The sequence below is a fragment of the Vidua macroura genome, chromosome 30, assembly GCF_024509145.1.
Source record: "Vidua macroura isolate BioBank_ID:100142 chromosome 30, ASM2450914v1, whole genome shotgun sequence".
Lineage (NCBI taxonomy): Eukaryota > Metazoa > Chordata > Aves > Passeriformes > Viduidae > Vidua > Vidua macroura.
Window position 1 is genome coordinate 1,798,774 of NC_071600.1, and position 19,704 is coordinate 1,818,477.

Below are 19,704 nucleotides of genomic sequence, written 5' to 3' on the forward strand. Positions count from 1 at the left end.
GGATTATCCAGGTCCCTGTGGCCTGGGTTGGGTTCCCCAGGGCAGGAAAGATGTCTGGCAGCTGGAGCAGGCTTAGGGAAGGGCCTCCAAGGTGGGGCTGGAGCCCTTGGGCTGTGAGCAGAGGCTGAGGGAGCTGGGCTTGTCCAGCCCGGAGCAGGGAAGGCTGAGGGGCTCCTCATCCCAGCCTGGCAGTGCCAGCGAGGAGGGGATGGAGAACACAGAGCCAGGCTCTTCACCGGGGGCCTGGTGGGAGAAAACCCAAAAGCAGCCTGACTTCCCTTCTCCATCCACCACTGGCTGCTTTGTAAATCAGGAATTGTTTGAGCTGTTTTGTCCCCACTCCAGGACAAGCATCCTGATACAAGAACTTAATTGTCTTTATATCTACCACAGAACCACATTTGTCTAAAATTAATTTCAGTACAGAAATCACTTGTGGATGCTGGAGTCATCAGACACTGCTGGGACGTTGCACATAGCTCAGGGAAGAGCGTGATTGTTATTAAATTGTGTCCTGTTCAACTGTGGTCTGTTGGCCCTGAAGAGAAACTTTCTGTGCCTCTGAGTCTCACCAGTTCCTGACCCCCAAAGGACACAAACCTGATAAGTTGTGGTTCCCACTCCAGTGGTGGCACTTGGAGCTCCCTCCATCCCCAGAGCAGAGCTGCCTTGTCCCAGAAAGTCCCTGGCAATGCAGGGATGAAGGAAACAGGACAGGCTGTGGGGATCAGGGGCAGGGCACAGCCAGGGAGAAGAATGACTTTTTCATTGGATGGAGCTGTGCCTTCCCTTGGCTTTGTTGGCTGACAAGAAATGAACATCCCTCTGTGTCTCGGGCAGCTCCTTCTCCAGGGAAAGCAGGTGGGAGTTGGAGCCAAGGAGCTGAAAGCTGCAGGTGCAGCCTGGGCTGGAGGGAGCTCAGATTTGCACAAGGCTGCTCTGAGTGCCAGGGCGTGGATGGGGGAAATGGTGGGGTGGGGGTAGGGACAGAGTCTGATTGATTGTCAGCCATGAAGGCTCTTGATTTTCATATCTATTCCAACTGCATGAGGAGGTACTTGGATTTAGTGTCAATTGGATAATGCACATATCAGTGCATAAACAAGAAAAAAACAACCTATACAGGACCTGAAAAACATTTTCTCCCTATCTTGGTAAATTTAATACATTCACTTTGAATACATTTCTGAAATCTCTCTTATTAACCACAAAATATTTGAAAACATAAATCACATTATTCCCAGAGGTTTGGCTTGTTAAGGTGTTCTGAACATTAATGAGCCCTGGGGCACTGAATTGCTGAACTGAAGAGCTGAAGGCTGAAGAAGCCTCTGGAGCAGTAAAATTCAGCAGCAGCCTCCAAGGTGCTGAGGATGTCAGCAGCCCCCACTGAGGCCATCCCTGCCCAGAGACCGTGGGGGAATGGGCAGACAAGGAGAGCGTCCCTGGGGCTGGGGCAGCAGAACTCAGAGGCAGCAGCGGCTCCAGCTGGGAAATGGAGTGTGGGATGGGGCTGTGAAAGCCCTGCCTGGGCTGTGCCAAGCAGGACACACAAGCCCTGACCCCCATCCCCCAAACAACTCTCTCAAAGAGATATTTAAAAGGAATTACAATTATTTGTGTACTCTGTGTTGGATGCACTGCAGAAATACCCACAAGGGATTCTCAGGAGCTCCAAACAAAAAAACAGCCTTTACAGGGAACTTTAGAAAATCATAGCAACTTTGGCAGAAGGTTTAATATGACATTCAGTCAACAAAAAAACAGTTTTCAGTGCATTAACTTGGCCCATTCAACTTCACAAACTCTAAGACTATTTAATTTTAAGTTAATCAAAATTTGCAAGAGGACAGAAGTAGACACAGGAAGAGAGAAAAATAAGATATAGAGGAGCAGACACAGAGCTATCAACTCCTGGATTCCAGTGGTGTTCAGATTGAAATTTTAAGAGGATTTAGGGTCAAGATGTGTGCTTGCCTTGTGGTCAGCCTTAAATACCCCTTGGTGTTCCTGGGCTTCCCCCAGGTGGGACTTGGGGTCATTTGGTCGCTCAGGAGCTGGGCTGGGGCTCCAGAGGTGGCTGTGGAGCATTGCCTGTGCTGTGCCAGGCACTGGCAGCCACTGCTGGGCTGGGATAGAGGCTCTGGGGGGATTGGGGTTCCAGGGCAGGGCAGGGCTGGGGTTCCAGGGCAGGGCAAGGCTGGACCTGCCCCTTCCTCCCCCACACAGGAAATGTTTCCAGGCAACAATCTCCTCCAGTCTGTCACAACAGGCAATGTTGGAGGTGAAATCCCAATTCTGGCTATGGGCAACTGGTCTAGAAGGACAGTTCTTTTCCAGAGGAAGGAAAGCCTCAGTTATTGGCTAATTTCTGGTCTGATTGCCTGGATTTTGTTTGGTTTTGTTGTTGCTTTGTTTCCTTGCTGTGCCTGAAGTGTCCAGTCAGGAGCAGAGTGACTCTTGCCAAGGAACTTTGCCGTGCTCTCGCTTAATATTAAATCTGGTTTTTGCTGCTCCCTTGCTGGGGATTTTTTCAGCGCTCTCAAGCCCTCGTTGGTAACAGGGTGAAGGAGCCCTGGCCCAGGCTCTGGCCCTGGGGGACACGGGGACGCTGCCGGGGGGTCCCTGTCCCCCTGTCCCACCCCCACAGCCCCGTCCCCCGTCCCCGTGTCAGGCTCTGGGGTCGATCTCGTGGAACATCCTCTGGGGGAGGCTGCGGCGCCGGGGGCGGGGGGACCCGGGGGGACAGGGGACCCCGCTGTGCACGAGCAGCGTTGGACTTCTCTGGGGGAACTGTGAGGGGGGGCTGGGGTGGAGTGACCTCCCCAGTGACCTCACACAGCCCCTGTGATGTCACATAGCCGTCTCTGTGATGTCACACAGCGATTGCTGTGATGTCACATAGCCATCTCTGTGATGTCACACAGCCCACTCTGTGATGTCACACTGCCCCTATGATGTCACACAGCCCTGTGATGTCACACACCCATCACTGTGATGTCATAGCGCCCCTATGATGTCATAGTGCCCCTATGATGTCACACTGCCCTGTGATGTCATACAGCCATCACTGTGATGTCACAGAGCCATCTCTGTGACATCACACAGCCCACTCTGTGATGTCACACAGCCCTGTGATGTCACACAGCCATCACTGTGATGTCACACAGCCCACTCTGTGATGTCATAGTGCCCCTATGATGTCACACTGCCTTTGTGACATCACACAGCTACCTCTGTGAGGTCACACTGCCCCTATGATGTCACACTGTCCCTGTGATGTCACAGAGCCATCTCTGTGATGTCACAGCGCCAGCTCTATGATGTCACCCCGTGATGTCATACAGCAGTGCTGTGATGTCACAGAAGTCTGTGATGTCACAAAGTCACCCTGTCAAGTCACAGTCTGTTCTGTGATGTCACAGCCTGCTCTATGATGTTACACAGCCACCTGGTGATGTCACAACCCACTCTCTGATGCCACAGAGCCACCCTCTATGATGGCAGAGTCTGCTCTATGGCCTCACACCCTACTCTGTGACATCACAGCCAGCTCTGTGATGTCACAACTCCCTCAGTGATATCACAAAACCCTCAAGAACTCAGTTACATTGAAACACTGAAGTTTCTTGTACTTTGAAGAGATCCCTGACAGGGACACAACTGAGAAAGTGTGGAAGGAAAGCCCAGAGCCCCAGTGCTTCAGGGCAGGTGAGAAGCAGCCCTCGACATGCCAAGGTGGGCAGGTGGTCCCCAGGAGGCCCAGCCAGCCAGGCCTGGTCCGTGTTCCCCTGGTTTGGTGGTGATGCCTTGAGAGGCCACCTAGAACAGAGCTAGGCAGTGCTAAAGGAATAAAGCAGGTGTTTATTAAAAGGACTTCAAGGGATACACCTGGGGCAGTGCAAGAGCCTGGCCCTGGCTCCATCCTAGATGGAGTCCAGGTCACGAGTTTTCCCTGGGGCAAACAGGGAGATTTGGTCTGGCAGGATGTGTAAAACAATCTCCTGTAATATCTACTTGTTCTCACACAGAACACTTGGCTGCAGGGACACATTCCCATCGTTCCTGCCCAGCTTTCAGGATTCCAACACTGCTGTCTTTCCCCAGAGCTGTTCCTTCAGCTGCCTTGGGAGAGCCTTTTGGCCTCCGGACCCACACCCTGGCTCCATTATTAGCACTGTTGGATCCAAACCCTTTATCTCCACCAACAGCAGTGATTTGAGGTGGATCTCCTTTTCCCCAATTGTTTTAAAACTGACAATATCAATAATTGTGCTACCCTGTCATGTGGTTGAATAATCCAGTCTTGTTCACTATTGTTTAACACAATTCCTCCAATTTCCCTTGATAATCTGCATCAGTTCCTCCAGTGAGCAGTTATGGAACCAAAGTGTCCTGGAGGAATCTGGATTCCTGTTCCTGTATTGTTAACTCTCATTTGCTTCTGATTTATCCTAACTAATTCCAGTGCATGAAGGTCCAGCCCTGCAGCCTCTGGGCTGGCCCTGCCAGGGCCATCACAGCCAGAACAATTTCCCAGGCAGTCCAAGTTTCACTGTCCATGGCTGTATTTGCAAATTGGGAGCAGCCGTGCACAGCCAGGGGGTTTCCATTTCCCCAGGGGGCCATTGTTAAGGGCATGGAGCACATCTGGGAGATGGCTCCTCCATGGGGACAGGTTCCCATCTCCTCATTCTTTCAACTGCTCTTTTAACAACCCCTTCACCCGTTCAACCAATCCTGCAGCTTGTGGATTGTCTGGGACATGAAAAACCCAGCAGCCTTAATCACTTTATTTCTCACATAACAGACAAAGCATTCTGCACCACAGTATCAGCAAATCCTATAAAAATAGCCAATTTCATCCCTTCCTCCTTTATTCATTGTATGCAATCTTGCAGAGTTTACCACTGACATTTGGGTCTTGGCCAGTCCTTTTCTGTAGGGTATTCAGTGTCACAGTGAGCAGCCAAAGCTGACATATTAGCATTGTCAGCATTATTTCACATTATCAATTTTTAATTATACAGATATAAATGTAGATTATTCGGTTATATGATATATAACTATTTTTATTTATTTTATTGTTATTATTATTGTATCACTTGCACAAATGAACCTGAGTTCATGATTTAAACCTTCCTCTGTCCCTCCATGTGGGAGCATTCCAAAACCAATTTTTCTTTCTGTTGGTGCTGTTTCCAATGTGTTGTTACCAAAATTCACCCTCATCTTCCCAAACACACAAGTTCTTTTCCTTTTCCCATATGCAATTTTTGGATGCATTTTAAGACATCCAGGGGTTCAGCCTCTTTTAACCGACTGCCCCACTGCTCACATGGTGCTCCCACCTCAGCCCACTCCAGAGCCAGGGAACTGCAGGGAAGGGCTTCCCATCTGGGAATTTCTGATGGGACTGATTCCTCACATTTACATTTAAAAAGTGTCATTTTGTGGTGATCTGGCCAGACTGTGCCAGTTTTGTTTCACCAGTGGGCAGGGTCAGCACCAAAGACACAGACACCAACTGAAGGCATCAGTGTCATTGACTGTAGCTCAAAGCAGCAAAGAATCACAAAAGGAGCAGCTCAGCATGCACCCAACCATCACCACCAAAGATTGCAGCAGTGATTAAGAAAGATCCAGCCCCAGTTACCCTCAGGCTTTACCATCCCCCAGATCCACACAGCAGCTGGGGAAGCTGTCACAGCCAAGGGCTGCAGAGCCACTCCTGGACACTGGCAATTCCTGCAGGTGCCTCCAGCCACAGGTGAGGCTCCAGCCCCGCTGTGAGAGGGCCCAGCTCTGACAGTGCTGAATGAACAAACTGACAGCACTTCTGGTGCGGGAACATCTGCTTTCATCCTCCTCTTGGCTTCCTCCCAAAGCCTGGCCAGGGCCCCAGGAGGAACCAAGGCAGGTGACTTTGACCATTCAGCCCCAGACAAGGCCAGATGTCGGATTTCATGGCCTTGTCTGGCTTCTAAACACAGAAAGGTCAATACATGTTTCACTAATGAGTGGATACATCTATCACAGTGCTAATGACCATGCATATTTCATTAGTGAGCAGATCCAAAGATAACCTTTGGCTGGAAGGTTCATCCAGAGGCCACCTTTGGCTCAGGGCCTGTTGTTCAGGCCTCACTCAGGGCTGTTGTCCAGGCCTTGGCACTTCAGGGACGTGGTTTAGTGCTGGGCTCGACACTGCTGGGTGACCAGCTGGACTGGATGAGCTCAGAGGCCTTTCCCAACAGAAAGGATTTTGTGATTCTATGATTCCATCTGCTGCATTCAGCCAGGTCCATGTTAGCAGCATTCATTTGCTCAGAAAGTCTCCTCTGGCCCAGCTCTTGTGGCCTGAGGCTTCAGCTCCTTCAGCTCCTGGTGCTCAGCTGCTCGTGCTGAACCAGACGACTCGGAGAGAAGAACACAGTCCATCCAATTCCTTCTGGGACAGGGAGAGGGGAGGCTGTGGAAACAGGAGCAGTGTTTGCTGTGGCCTCCTCTCTGCCCTTCACGCCTTTCAGCACTTTGAACCAGCCAAGAGCTTTCTCCAAGAGTGCAATGGAGCAGCTGTTCCTGCTCCCAGCTCTGGCTCTCTCCACTGTCTGACCTTGCCTGCTTTTGTCCCTCTTGCTGTGCCCTCTGCTCCCCCAGGGCTCGGTGGCTGCTGCCCAGGACTGTGGGACTGGCACAGATCCCGTGGTCGAGACCCTCCTTTCTCTGCCCTTGGAGCTGCCTGGGCACAGCAGCCTTTTCCATCTGGAAGCTCCCCATGGACAGGGAGTCCCCAGCTGCGTTCCTTGCACAACCTCCAGGAGCCCAGGGCTGCCATCTCAATCCCTGCTGGCACTGGGGGCTCCCAGGTGGGCACAAGGGGGGCAGCAGAGCCAGCAGGGAGCCTGCGAATCTCTTCCAGCCCTGTCTGCTCCGAGTTTGGGCCTTGGAGCCTCAGGTGGCCAAAGGCAGCTGCTGCTGGTCCCTCTGTGTGCCCGTGTTCAGCAGTGCTGCTCCATCAGTCTGTGCCCAGCAACGGGGAAAAGCCTCAGCCCTGCAGGGCCAGGAGCTGCCGGGCTCTGCCTGAGCAGCTCAGCCAGAGGGAAGGGAGCTGCTCCCCACGGGAACCAGGAGCAAAGGGCTGGAGCACCTCGTTCTGGGGCACAGCCCAAATTCTGTGAGGGAGTAACAGAGTTATTCACGTGCACGGGTGTGTCAGCACTGCAGGTGCTGTGCCTGCAAACACATGGCTCGAGATGTGCAAAAGAATTCTGCAACTCTTGGCTGGATCAGGATGTCAGCAGTGCTGACCTCCAGCTTAGTGCAAAGCAAACACTTTACACCGCTGCTCATAGCTACTAGATTTTTTATGTCAGGATATCCAGAGAAAAGTAAACAGAGGAGTAAATACTTTCATTGTTTATCAGAAATGTATCTCATTTAGTGTACATTTCTTTTTCAGGACATGTTATCTGCTTAAAAAGAAAAATGAGAGAAATATGAAAGATAAAAACAAGAAACAAATGTGTAGTGAAAATCTTCTGTATCTTTGGATTAAGAGGTAACTGATCTTTTTAAAAGGAGAACTCATTTACTTTGTGCATGTTCTGATTGCCTGGATCCATCTTACAGACTGACCTCAGCATCCTTTTTTTAAAGATTTTGGGTTTTGTTTCCAGTATTAAGATTTTTTTTTTTTAATTGGAGTTGAAGCAATAGGAGGATGAGACATGGATTGTGCACAACTGTGTCTTGAGTGCAAAAATACTGCAGTTTGAAACTTGGACCTAAAGTATTGAAAAAGAAACTTAAAAATCCCAGTGCATTGTGTGACAGCAGCTTTTCCTGTAGGATGTGCAGCATCACAAAGACTTCATCAGTGGGGTTGGGGGTGCTTGGAGCTTTGTCCTGTGCCACTCTGGGATGTCATGAACCAGGACTTCACCTGCCACCAGCCCAGCTCACTGTCTGCCACCGCAGCTCCTTGGACCTTGTGTCCCCAGAGCAGACACAAAGTGTTTCTGCTGCTCCCCCTTTGCACAAATCCACAGAGAGCTGGGATTTTTCCAAGTCTCGTGTCTCCACTTGGCCATATTCCCAAAGAACCAGCAGCACATCCTGATGAACACAGTGAGTTATGTGGATGGTTGTCAGCTCCACTTCCTGCCTAGAAATCCTGAAACTGCTTCTAAATGCTGCTCCTTCAGCTCCTGGACACCTTCTCACACAGAGCTGGGGAAAAAATCCCCTGGGCACCGGCTAAAAGGTGAGTTATGCCAAAGTCAGAGCTCTGTGGGAAATCGCTCTCCCTCCCTGTCCTTTTAATGTATCTGTGCATGGGGGTGTGCATGGATGTGTCTTGTATGCAAAGGAAGGAGCGTGCAAGCAACGTGACAGACACTGTCACTGTCCATGCTATTCCATACCCATGGGTACAGAGACATTCTGGAAACCCTGGCACAGACAGGGCCTTCTGTCCATGGGTACAGAGACATCCAAGAGCCCCTGGCACACACAGAGCCTTCTGTCCATGGGTACAGAGACATCCAAGAGCCCCTGGCACACACAGAGCCTTCTGTCCATGGGTACAGAGACATCCAAGAGCCCCTGGCACACACAGAGCCTTCTGTCCATGGGTACAGAGACATCCAAGAGCCCCTGGCACACACAGAGCCTTCTGTCCATGGGTACAGAGACATCCAAGAGCCCCTGGCACACACAGGCCTGGCACACACAGGCCTGGCAGCACAGGTTGCTTTCCCCACAGGCTGCAGGAGATGAGAACACAACATTTGCCAACACTGACTCAAGCCACAGCTGTGGGTGCTCCCCGTGAACCTCAGCTCTGGCACCACTGTCTGCCCCAAGCTTCAGGGGCTGCAGTGGGAGCCCGGCTGGGCTCTGCCCTGGGGCCATCCTGCAGGGACAGCTGCAAACAGGGAGCATTCCCTTGCCACCAAGAGCCAAGCCAGGGCTGCAGGGCAGCTGCTCCAGCCCGGACTGCACTGCTGAGTGCTGTGCTCTGGGGCTGGGGCTCCCCGCACAGGGCACTGGACTGGTGTGCCAGAGGAGACAGAGAAGCTGCAGCTTCAGCCTAACTGAGGTGGGTGCGTGGGCTGGGAAGAGTGGGGAGGCTCAAGGGGATTCACAGAGCTCATCCTGCTGGAAGGACAAGGAAAAAATAGTGGGAACTCAGCAGTGAGGAGAGCTGAGGGGTGGAGAGCAGCTCTGAAGGACACTAAAATTCCACTGGACCTCTGAGACATTGCTGCTCCTCAGCCAGTGCCAGGATGAGTCCCTAAGCCTGGGGCTCGGCCCTCCTCGTGGCGAGGGTCACCAAGGAAGGCAGCAGTGTGATGGAGACTGCCATGGGCTGGGAACTCACTGGGGGAAAAGAGGGAGCAGTTGGGAAGTAAAAGGCAGGTGAGGGAGAGAAATGTTCAGAGAAGGGCTGAGCTACAGCTTGAGCAAGCTGCAAAATGTCATTTGGGGACATCCCAGATTGATTTAATTGCAGAAGCTATTGAACAAGTTTATTTTTTGGGTGGTGGCACATGTTTTCCCTTGGAGGTGTACACTCTGCAAACTTGAGCTGTGTTGCTGAAATACTCAAGCAAGGCTGTGCTGCAGGGCACACCATTTCTTCTTTGGCTGATTCTGGCCCGGTGCTGAGCTCCAGCAGAGCCCTGGCAGAGCCCAGAGCAGCCTCAGCACGCGCAGAGCCCGGCTGCAAGGAGAGAAACCAGAAAGCGCCCCTCAGCTGAAGGCTCCTGTCCCCTTGTCCCAGCCGCCCGCGGTGCCCAGGCCATGCTGGCCGTGCCCAGAGCGGTGCCCAGAGCTGCCCATCACTGCTGCCTTTGGCAGCAGAGCAGGAGGGCAGGACATGTGCCCAGCCTGCAGCCAGCCACGGCACATCCAGCCCTCAGCAGCTGCCCGGAGCAGGATGCTCCTGTGCTCGCTGCCATCTCCCCAAAGCTCTGATCCCACCATGCCAAGCAGACGGGACCCACCTGACGCCATCCACCGCTGGAAGAAAAGCTGGTCCCAAACGATGTCCTCAGCCTTCTCCAAGGGCACGGCCCATCCACGCCGCAGCTGCTCCCAAGCACTTCCCCATCCAGACTGGACCCCACCTGGAACGCTTCCTCTAGAAAAACACACAACAAATTATTAAAATAGATTACAGACAAAAAGGGGAACAAGAAAAAAGGTCAAAAATCTTATCCCTGTCAGGGCCTTGAGGAAGGCCAACCCCTGCATGACAGGGAAAATCCCACCCAGGGGTGAGGGAAGCCCAGGCTTTCTCCCTTCCCCCCTGCACTGCCCCCAAAATAACGCTGATCCCAAAGCAATCAGGGGCAGTCAAGCAGCCCAAGCCCTTCCTTGCCTGCAAAGCAAAGCAGCCCCTGCACAGGTTCTGGAGTCCCACCTCTGCTCCCACCATGGGGGTTTGTTTGTGTCGGGCTGGCTGCCCCAGCCCCAGCCCCAGCCCGGGGCACGGTGGGTGCTGGGGGCTGTTGGCAGGGCCAGGAGCCCACTCCCATTTCGTACCCACCCCAGCCCATGCCCCCAGCCCTGCCAAAAGCAGCCTGGCAGCCGACTGAAGGATCAGCTGCATCCGCCCCAGCAAAGGGGGAACCTTTGGTTCCCGGCCAGGCTGAGCAATGCCCAAATCTGGGAGCATCCCCCTGTGTGTGGACTCATCTGCAAATTCCCTGTGGAGCCTGGCTTTGGAGAAGGTGTCAGAATCCAAGTCCATCATCTTCAGCTGGCCAGGCCGAGGAAGAGATTGTCATCCTTGAGGTTGTCCTTGGTGTCTCCAGCAGCAGCAGCCCCACCTGGTACAGCTTCTCCAGGGGCTCCTTCTCCTTCCCTGAGGCCAGACCAGGCTGTCAGGGTTCTGCCCAGGGCCCAGCTGTCAGGGAACCAGGACAAGCAAAACCCGGGGGATGGTGGCCACCAGTGCTTGCCACACCAGGTGTCCAGCTCAGCTCCAGCCCAAGAGCTGCGTGTTCCCTTCTGCTGACCCCTGCTCAGAGCTACAGGCAGCACAAAACCTGTCTGGTTGGCTTTGCCACTGATTGCCAAGAGATGTGTGGAGCTGTTACCTGCCAGGCCCCTGGATCCAACTGTGCACGTGGATCTCTCCCATCCTCTAGGGCAGAGGAACACCCTGCACCCAAGGATCACGGAAAAGCTCTTCAAAGGACGGCCTGTCCAAAGGCTGCATGGACAAACACCTCTTAATGACATCCTGGCACTCTGGGGAGGGAAACCAGGAATCACCAGTCAGCTGGAGAAGTTGCCCCCCTGTTCCCATGCCCCGGCCATGCTGGGTGTGCCCAGAGCTGGGCCTGAACTTCCCCATGGATTCTCTGTTTGGAGGAGAGCAGGAGAGCAGGACTTGTGCCACCTCCTCAGCAGCTGCCAGAGCGGGATGCCCACGAGCTGCTGCTGTCTCCCAGCACTGGTATTGCCCCTGTGGCCAGAGATGAGGATCCACCTTGAGAGAGCCGTCGTGGGAACAAGATCCGCCCCCAGATGATCTCCTGGCCCCTCCTGAACGGGTGCTTGCCCATGACCAGGTGGCACAGCAGGAGGCCCAGGGACCAGATGGTCGCTGCCTCGCCGTGGTAGCGTCGGTGGTGGATCCACTCTGGTGGGCTGTAGGACAGGGTTCCTGTGGAACACAGACAGAGTTCAGCAGGGGGATGCTGCTGCTCCCAGAGCCTGGCCCCAGCACCCCTGGGCATGTGGGGGCTGCCCCAGTGGCACACGGGGTGACCGCTGCCCTCTCACCAGCACCTGGGACTTGTGTACTGACTCACGGCTGGAAAAGAAGCCACTGGTGCTGGAAGAGGGCAGCAGAAACCCTGGGAAGGCCCAGCCATGACACACAAAAGAAAAACTCACCCAGTGGTGGAGAAACTCACTCGACTACCTGCCTGCACAGCCCCCCAAAAATGTGAATAAGTCAAGGCAAACAAGGGGGGCAGAGCAGTCCAAGCCCTTCTCACCTGCACACGAAACCGTCCAGGGCATGGGGTCAGACCCCCCTCTCTGCTACCCCCATGGGGGTTTTTGTCAGGCTGGCTGCCCCAGCCCCAGTCCCAGCCCAGGGCACAGTGGGTGCTGAGGGCTGTCGGCAGGGCTGGGAGCTGGACCCCCTCACACCCCCACCCAAATCAACCTGGCTCCAGCATTAATCCCATCCCAGCTGCAATAGGGGGAGCCCCGGTGCTGCACCCCGGCTGGGCCATGAGATGCCCAGGAGCATCCCCTGGCAGGGCTCACCTGCAAACTGGGTGTAGGCTGTGTCTTGGAGGAAGGCGCCACAGCCAAAGTCTATCAGTTTCACCCGCCCCGTGGCCAGGTCGAGCAGGATGTTCTGGGGCTTGATGTCCCTGTGCAGGACCCCGCAGCTGGTGCAGTGCCGCACGGCCTCCAGCACCTGGCGGAACAGCCCCCGCGCCTCCTCCTCCGGCAGGAACCTCCGCTCCGCCAGGAAAGCCGACAGGTCCTGGCACCGCTCCGGGCGCTCCAGCACCAGCAAGAAGCTGTCGGGGAGCTCGAGCCACTCCAGGAGCTGAATGACACCAGCGCAGCCAGAGGCCACCTTGTCCAGCAGCACGACCTCCAGGGGTGCGCTGGTGCCGTCGGGCTGCGGGAGGAGCGCGATGCCGTCAGTGGGGCTGAGGCCGTGCCGGGGCTGGGGAAGCCCTCAGCCAGCCCGGGATGCTCTGCATGCCCCGCTCAGCCCACGCCCGCTCTCCCTGCAGGGCTCCCGGCAGCTCCCACCCTGCCGGGCCCCGGCTCGTCCCCGCCCGGCACGGCCCGGCTTCTGCCGCTGGCCCCGCTCACTCACCAGCTCGCCCCAGTGCCGGATGCGATCCCGCGGCACCCTTTTGATGGCCACCTGCGAGCAAGGGACAGCAGCGGGTTCAGCTCACCCCCCGCCTAGCCCAGCCCCATCCTCCTCCTCCTCCTCCTCCTCCTCCTCCTCCTCCTGTGCCCGGCGCCGGCCCCGCCGCTCACCGGGGCGCCGTCCGAGAGCCGCGTGGCCGCGAAGACGCTGCCGAAGCCGCCGCTGCCCAGCAGCGAACCCAGCCGGTACCGCTCCTGCAGGGCCTCCTGCGCCTTCCCTGCGGGCGGGACGCGGCTGTCAGCGCTCGGCCCGGGGCCAGGAGCGGCCCCCGAGCGCCCCCCGAGCGCCCCGGGCCGGCCATCCCCAGGCGTTCTCTGCTGGCAACGGGACAGCGGCGGCTCGGGGCCGGCGGCCGCGCTGCCGAGCGGCGGAGCTCGGGCCGGGGAAGCCGCAGCGGAGGCGGCGGCAGCGGCCGCGCCGCCTGTGTCCTCCGCGGGGCCCGGGAGGAGCCGGGGCCGGGGCCGGGACTGGAGCCCACGTCGGGGCCGGGGCCGGGCTCGGGCCAGGCGGAGCCAAAGGGCGGCGATGCCGCCCCAGCCCCAGGCACTGATGCCCGCCCAGCAGCGCCAGCGCCAGCACGGCCAGAGCCGGGCGGAGGCGAGACCGCGGCGGGACGGCCGGGGACGGGGACGGGGATGGGGCAGCCCCGCCCGAGGCCGGGGGCGGGTCAGGGGCATGGCCCGGCCCGGCAGGGGAGAGGGAGACCGGGAGAGGAGGGGACAGCGGGAAAGGGAGAGCGGGAGAGGCTGCGGGACAGCAAGAGAGGGAGAGGAGGAGCAAGAGGGACTTGACAATGCCGCTTCTTTCGCTGCTTTCACTGCTGCTGCTGCTGCTGCAACTGAAGCAACTGAAGCTCCGGGGCCGTTTGTCCCCGTGTCCGTTTGTCCGTTGCCCGCTCGCCCCCGCGCCCAGCCCCGTGCTCCCCGGGGCAGCCCCTGAGCCTGTCCAAACACGGGAACTTTGACGTGTTCAGCCCAGACCCAGAGTCTGGACTCCTACCCAGGGGCCCAGGAATCCCCTCGGGCGCTGCTGTGCATTGTCCCTGCTGAGGGTCAAACACTCTCGGAGCGCATTCCCTGAGTGCAGAATTTGTACCTGACCCAAGCACTGCACTTACCTCTCCAGCAGTGATTTCCCAAAAACAAACCCAGGGGAAGGCAAACTGTGTGTAGCTCATGGTATTTTACAGTGTCTTAAACTTGCCAAGTCATGGATCTTAGAAGTGAGACCCATTTGGATTAATGGGATGGAGAAGTAGTGCAAGATGGAAAAGAGAAACATAGAAATAAGCAGAGAAAACCATCTTGGATTGTTTCTTTCCATTTTCATTTCATTTCTTAACAGCTGTTTCAGTTTTCCCAGAATCTTCTCCACAGTCCTGTTTGCTCTTTCCAAGAACCTTTCCTGGAGAACGAGGAAGCTTTGAGCAGCTCCTGTCACAAGATGTGCCACCAGCTGCAGCTTCTCTTGGCTTCCACACCTTGCGTGCAGCTCAACTCTTGCAGCAAAGCAGGAGAAATATTTGAAGAACTTGACAGCTTGTTCTTTCTTTTCCTTGTGGGCTGGGCAGTTGTGCCATTGGTGAGGTTTTCATTGTTGCTGTTCTACCCTAAGAAACCCTGACGGGCTACCAGGAATTGTCAGGGAATGCAAGCCTGCCTGAATGCAGAGAAAGAATCTGCAGAGCCTGCAGCCAGAAATGGAGAGCTGTGTGATCATCATTGCAACATCCCCATGGACATCTTGAAAGTGATCTAGAAGATAGAAATGGGCTGACAGAGGGAGTTTGTTTCTGTGTTCAGTTTAGAAGCTTCCACATCTCATGCATGGATATAAATCAAGAGCACAATCAGTTCATGGAAAGCAGCAGAACAAGCTGGACCTCTCAGGAGATGACTGAAAGAATCTGAAAAGGAGAAATGCAGGGAATTACTTGGTGGAATTTGTCTGGAAGAAGGGTCATTTTTTCCTAATAATTTCTAATCCATCTCCTCTGCATTTGTCTTTCTGAAGAAGGCCATTTCCATTCCAGATTCCCCATGGAATGGGAAGCCCGAGCTTGTGGAAGTGCCTGAGCGATGCCCTGTTGCTCTGCTGGGACACTCAGGCTGGAGCAGGAGCCGGAGCCCTCTCTGGGGAAGCCTCCTCCGAGCTGGAATTTGTGCTGTGCTGGGAGAGGAGGAGGAGGGGGAGAGCGCTGGGCGCTGTGTGGCAGGAGCAGGAGGTTTGGGCCGCAGGACATTCCGTCTGCGCCGCTGCCCCGCAATGGGCGGGAACGCTGTGGGGAAGACTGGGGACACTGGAGCGGAATATGGATGGCACTGGGGGGAACTGGAAGGGCCTGGAATGAACTCAGGTGTACTGGGAGGGACTGGGCTGTACTGGGAGGGATTGGAGGGGCACTGGGGTTGTACTGGGCTGTACTGGGGATGAACTGGGCTGTGCTGGGAGGGACTGGAGGGGTTGAATGGGCTGGTCCCTCCTCTGCTGCCTCCCATTTGCCGAGTCTCCCGCCCATCACAGCCCTCAGCCAATCAGCGCCAGGGATTGTGGCTTGGGGGCGGTGCCTGGTGTATGTCCTTTTCTTTTGCCTACAACTCCCATCATGCTCTGCGGCCGCATAGAGCCCCATTGGGGCCGGCACTACAACTCCCGTCATGCCCCGCGCCCCACAGAACCCCCGGTATCCGCCCCCATCTGTCCCATAAGTGTCCCCCAGACCCTCCAGGATCCCCAAGTGCCCCTCAGCGCCCATTCGGGAACCCACAAATTTTACTGGCAAAGTACAAAAACCCAAGAATCTTTGGAAAAGCATTTAATACAACATCCAATCCAACGTAAAACACTTGTCATAGCAGTAACTTCATTCACTCAGCCCATTTAGCCCAAAGCCTTAAACACTTCAGTTGTTGAGGTACCCAAAAATGTTCCATAGAAAGAGCATTAGAAGGAGAGGAAAGAGAGAGAGAGACAGAAAGACAGAAGCTCCATAGAAAGACACACCTGTGGCTCCCAGCTCCTGGGGTTCCAGTGTGGCTGAGACACAAACCCCAGGGGAAGGCAGAGTCCATAGCAGGGGCTGACCTTGTGCTCCTTGGTTTTAAGCCCCTGGGCCTTCCTGGGCCTCCCCCCAGCTGGGACTTGTGATTGCTCGGGCGTTCAGAGCTGGGTTAGCGCTGTCCCAGCTGTGTGACTGATTGACAGCTCAACCCAAGGTGTCTCGGGACATCGATCTCATCCAGCCTCTGACAGCGACCACGGTGACACTGGGGAACCTCATGGAGCCATGGGTCAGTGGTGACAATGCAGGTCCAGGGACACCCTGGTGACACTGGGGAACCTCATGGAGCCATGGGTCAGTGTGACAATGCAGGTCCAGGGACACCCTGGTGACACTGGGGAACCTCATGGAACCATGGGTCAGTTGTGACACTGTGGGGACCTTGTGGAACCAGAGGAGACCTTCAAAATTCCAAATATCCAAGGATTTCCCCCAGATGAAAGGTGCCAGGAGGGACAGGTCTAACTCTCTTGGCCTATGGTGACCACCTCTCATCTTCTTCCAAAACACCTGGTCTTTGGGCTTTGTAGGAGGAGGGGTTGGGGAAGTCAGTCTAGGGTTACCATGGGAAACAGCAGTTGTATGAGTTCTCCACCCCCTTTTGGAAGAGAATTGTACCCTCCCCCTGTCCTGTCAGTTATTGTTCAAGTCTGCCCCTTAGCCTAGAATCTTCTCTGTTCCACGTTTTCCCTTTGGTTCTTCCACCAAGAACACTCCTTTCCCTTTTCCCCACTGGTTAATGTTATATTTCCCCTCCCTTTAGCCTTCTCCCAATTGTACCCTCGAATGCTAAACCCTCCTACCCCTACGCAGTAAAAGAATCTCCACCCCGCCCTTCGGGGCTCTCGGAATCTGCCTCCCTTCTGCTTTGTTGTCTCCCTGTTTGCCCCTTCTGCGACCCTTCAATCAACGAGCAGGATTTCAGCAGCCCGAGTGTCCCTCCCGTTCTTCTGGTGGACCCTCAGATGTACCAGCTATCCGAGCTTCGTGCTGAGTGGCTAAAAGCCCCCACGGCTCGGCAACTGGCTGCCCGAACAGGGACGGACACCAGCGGGTCCAGTCCTTGACCGTCTCCTGGAGATTGCCTGCTCTGTGACCAGCCTTGCAAGCGGCGTTCGGGACCAGTTCCAGGGACAGTCGCCCTTTCAGTTCGGAAGGCTTCTGTCTCCTGGGTTCTGCTGATAACCGACGGACCTTCGAGCTGCGCGGCAGCGGCAACGCCCTCGGACCAGCAGAAGTTCCACCAGACCCCTCTTCGATGTCCCTGTTTTATGCCTGTGTCCTTCAGAGGTATGCTTATCTCGCTTTTTCTTACGCCTGACTAGGCTTCAACTCCCTTTTTTTTTTTTTTTTTTTTTTTTTTTTTTTTTTTTTTTTTCTTTTTCGAAGAGGGTGATTTAGCTGTGAGACCTGATATAATGGGCAACCGCCTGTCTCCAGCTCAATGGGAGTTTTATATCCAAATTAAGTCCCACCTTGTTTTAGGGAACATTTCTTTTAATAAGAGAGATTTAAAGCCTTTTGTTAAATTTATTTTTGAACATTTTCCTGCTACTACACGGGAAGATGTTTTGATGCCGGATTTCTGGGGAAGAGTTGAGAGAAAGATTTACGATTTACAAGTTCAGGGGAGGATTTCAGTCGGTCGTTTTTTTCCGCTTTTTCATTCCATTCTTAATTTGTTAAAAAAGAAGGGAGAGAGTTGGGTCCCCAGTTCACCTACCTCATGTTCCTGCCCCCGCAATCCTATTCCCTCTTCCCCTAAGGGCGCATCGGGAGACAGATCCTGCCATACATCGGCACAGAGCTGCTGCCGCCTCTCTGCTGCTTCCCGATCCTCCCTGTCCCATTCGTGTGTTGGGACTGGCCACCCCAACACATGTCATTCCTGTTCCCTCCACCCCAGAGACCCTAATCCTAGTTTGAAACCCTGTTGCTCTTTAGAGGACTTAACTGAACAAATAGGACAAGATGGCGCCCCTCCTTCTCATTCACTCCAGAAAATTCCTGCCGTCTCGCCCCCGCCTCCTCCCCCCCCTCCGTCGAGTGCCGCCCCTGCGTCGGGACCCGTCCCCTCCTTCCCTCTGACCACACCCCTGGGTGGGCCCCCTGTGGCTGGGACCAGCCCCCAAGTGGGCCCAGCCCCTGTGGGTGGGAACCCCCCACCAGAAAGTCACACCCCGGTGGGTGGGTCGGGACACGCCTCCTCCTCTTCTGCCACTGCCAGTTCCCACTCTACCGGAACCAGGAAGAAGCCTGGCCGGAAGCAGGCCATCTTGGCCTGCCAGGCCCACTGTCTCCGGGACCCACCGGCCAGGGGGAGGCACCGTGCCCTAACCCAGCCTGCTTCATCCTCGGAAGAGGATGAGGAGAGTGGCAGCCCCCGGCATTCCAACAAGTCGGGGGGGGGGGTTGGGCAAAGATCAAGAGGAGGCAATTAAGGATGGGGATTTAGAATTGGCACGGGACTTGGGCAGCTTTGCGGCACCGGTCATCCTCCGGCGGGGGAAGGAGCCAAAGTGGGAGCAAATTCCATACGCTGAGGTGAAGGAGTTAAGGAAGGCTGCCAAAGATTACGGCAGAAACTCGCCTTTCTTTAAAAATGTGCTGGACTTAACATTTGCTGGACGTTTGCTAGTCCCCCATGATTTAAAGTATATTGCTAAGGCACTGTTTTCTCCCACCGAATGCGACCTCTGGGAGATTCATTGGAAAAAACTGTTGAAACCACTCCTGCGCAAGTATGATCTCGCAGAGGTGGTGGGAGAGGGGGATGAGGCAATGGAAGCCCTTGCTGGAGAAGGGGAGTTCAGCAGTCCGGAGGACCAAATTCTACTAGCACAGGAGCTGCTTCAGGACATAGCAGCAGTGGGAAAGGAGGCACTTCTGAAGATACCGGATGGTAAGACCCCCCTCCAAAACTTTTCTTCTATCATGCAAGGGCCTGAGGAGACTTTTATTACTTTTGTTGATAGACTGAAAGAGGCCATTGAGAGACAAATAGACAACGCAGAAGCTCGTGCAGAGCTTCTACGAAAGATGGCCATTTCTAATTCTAATTCGGAAACAAAAAAGATTCTCCGTGCACTACCTCAGGACCCTGAGCCCACCATCTCTCAGATGGTGGAGGCTTGCACAAAGGCAATGTCAATGGAGCACACGGTGGCCCTGGCTGTCAGCAAAGGGGTGGGAGAGGCCATGATAAACTTACAAAATAAGCGCTGTTTTAACTGTGGTCAGCTGGGTCACATCCAGGTGAACTGTCCCCACTGGCCACAGATTCAACAACCTATCTTGCCCCCCCCAAGACCATATCCTAGGAACCCATTTTATCAAGATCACCAGTTTCATCTACAGCGACAAGGGTACCAGCCAGTGGGAAACTGGCAGCGGAGCGCGAGGAGGGGCCGCGCGACAACACCAAGTGGCCCTTCTCAGCATCCCAGCCTCCCGACCATCAGGGAGGACGAGTGGCCGCGCGGCCAAGTCCAGCAGTTCAGCGCAGCCACGAGGACGGACTCCGCCTCTTCCGCTGGACAGGTACCCTAAATCAGGGCAATCGTCGGGTCCTCCGCAGCAGCGTCACCATCTCTCTCCAGGATGAGGACCTGACGAGAGTTCCTGCTGGGTTCCTGGGCCCCCTCCACGACTGTCGGGACACCAACGTGCTCATCTTAGAAGACTCTTTCAACACGCCGAATGAAATCACCATCTTACC

General features: G+C 55.1%; 1 protein-coding gene and 2 pseudogenes across 1 annotated transcript; 1 reads left to right on the forward strand and 2 right to left on the reverse strand.

Annotated features, from left to right (window-relative positions):
* LOC128820668 (uncharacterized) overlaps positions 1–19,704 on the reverse strand; it is a 1,438,581-nt pseudogene that overhangs the window by 1,219,843 nt on the left and 199,034 nt on the right.
* Positions 1–19,704, forward strand: part of LOC128820667 (uncharacterized) — a 2,212,279-nt pseudogene that overhangs the window by 680,355 nt on the left and 1,512,220 nt on the right.
* On the reverse strand, positions 10,372–15,584 carry LOC128820643 (serine/threonine-protein kinase pim-1-like). The gene is made up of 8 exons (XM_054001446.1): positions 15,521–15,584; positions 14,997–15,094; positions 13,036–13,866; positions 12,866–12,916; positions 12,295–12,661; positions 11,504–11,680; positions 11,109–11,262; positions 10,372–10,873 (listed from the first exon to the last, which is right to left on the reverse strand). Exons 1-7 carry the CDS (start codon positions 15,582–15,584, stop codon positions 11,156–11,158), a joined length of 1,695 nt encoding a protein of 564 aa, XP_053857421.1. The 3' UTR covers positions 10,372–10,873; positions 11,109–11,155.

Coding starts and splice junctions, on each gene's coding strand:
- LOC128820643 (XM_054001446.1), bottom strand. CDS start 15,584: ATGACGGGAGTTGTAGTGCCGGCCCCAATGGGGCTCTATGCGGCCGCA. Junction 12,917..13,035: donor GGCTCTCGGACGGCGCCCCG/GTGAGCGGCGGG, acceptor CCTTGCTCGCAG/GTGGCCATCAAAAGGGTGCC. Junction 11,263..11,503: donor CCCACGACGGCTCTCTCAAG/GTGGATCCTCAT, acceptor TTCCCTCCCCAG/AGTGCCAGGATGTCATTAAG.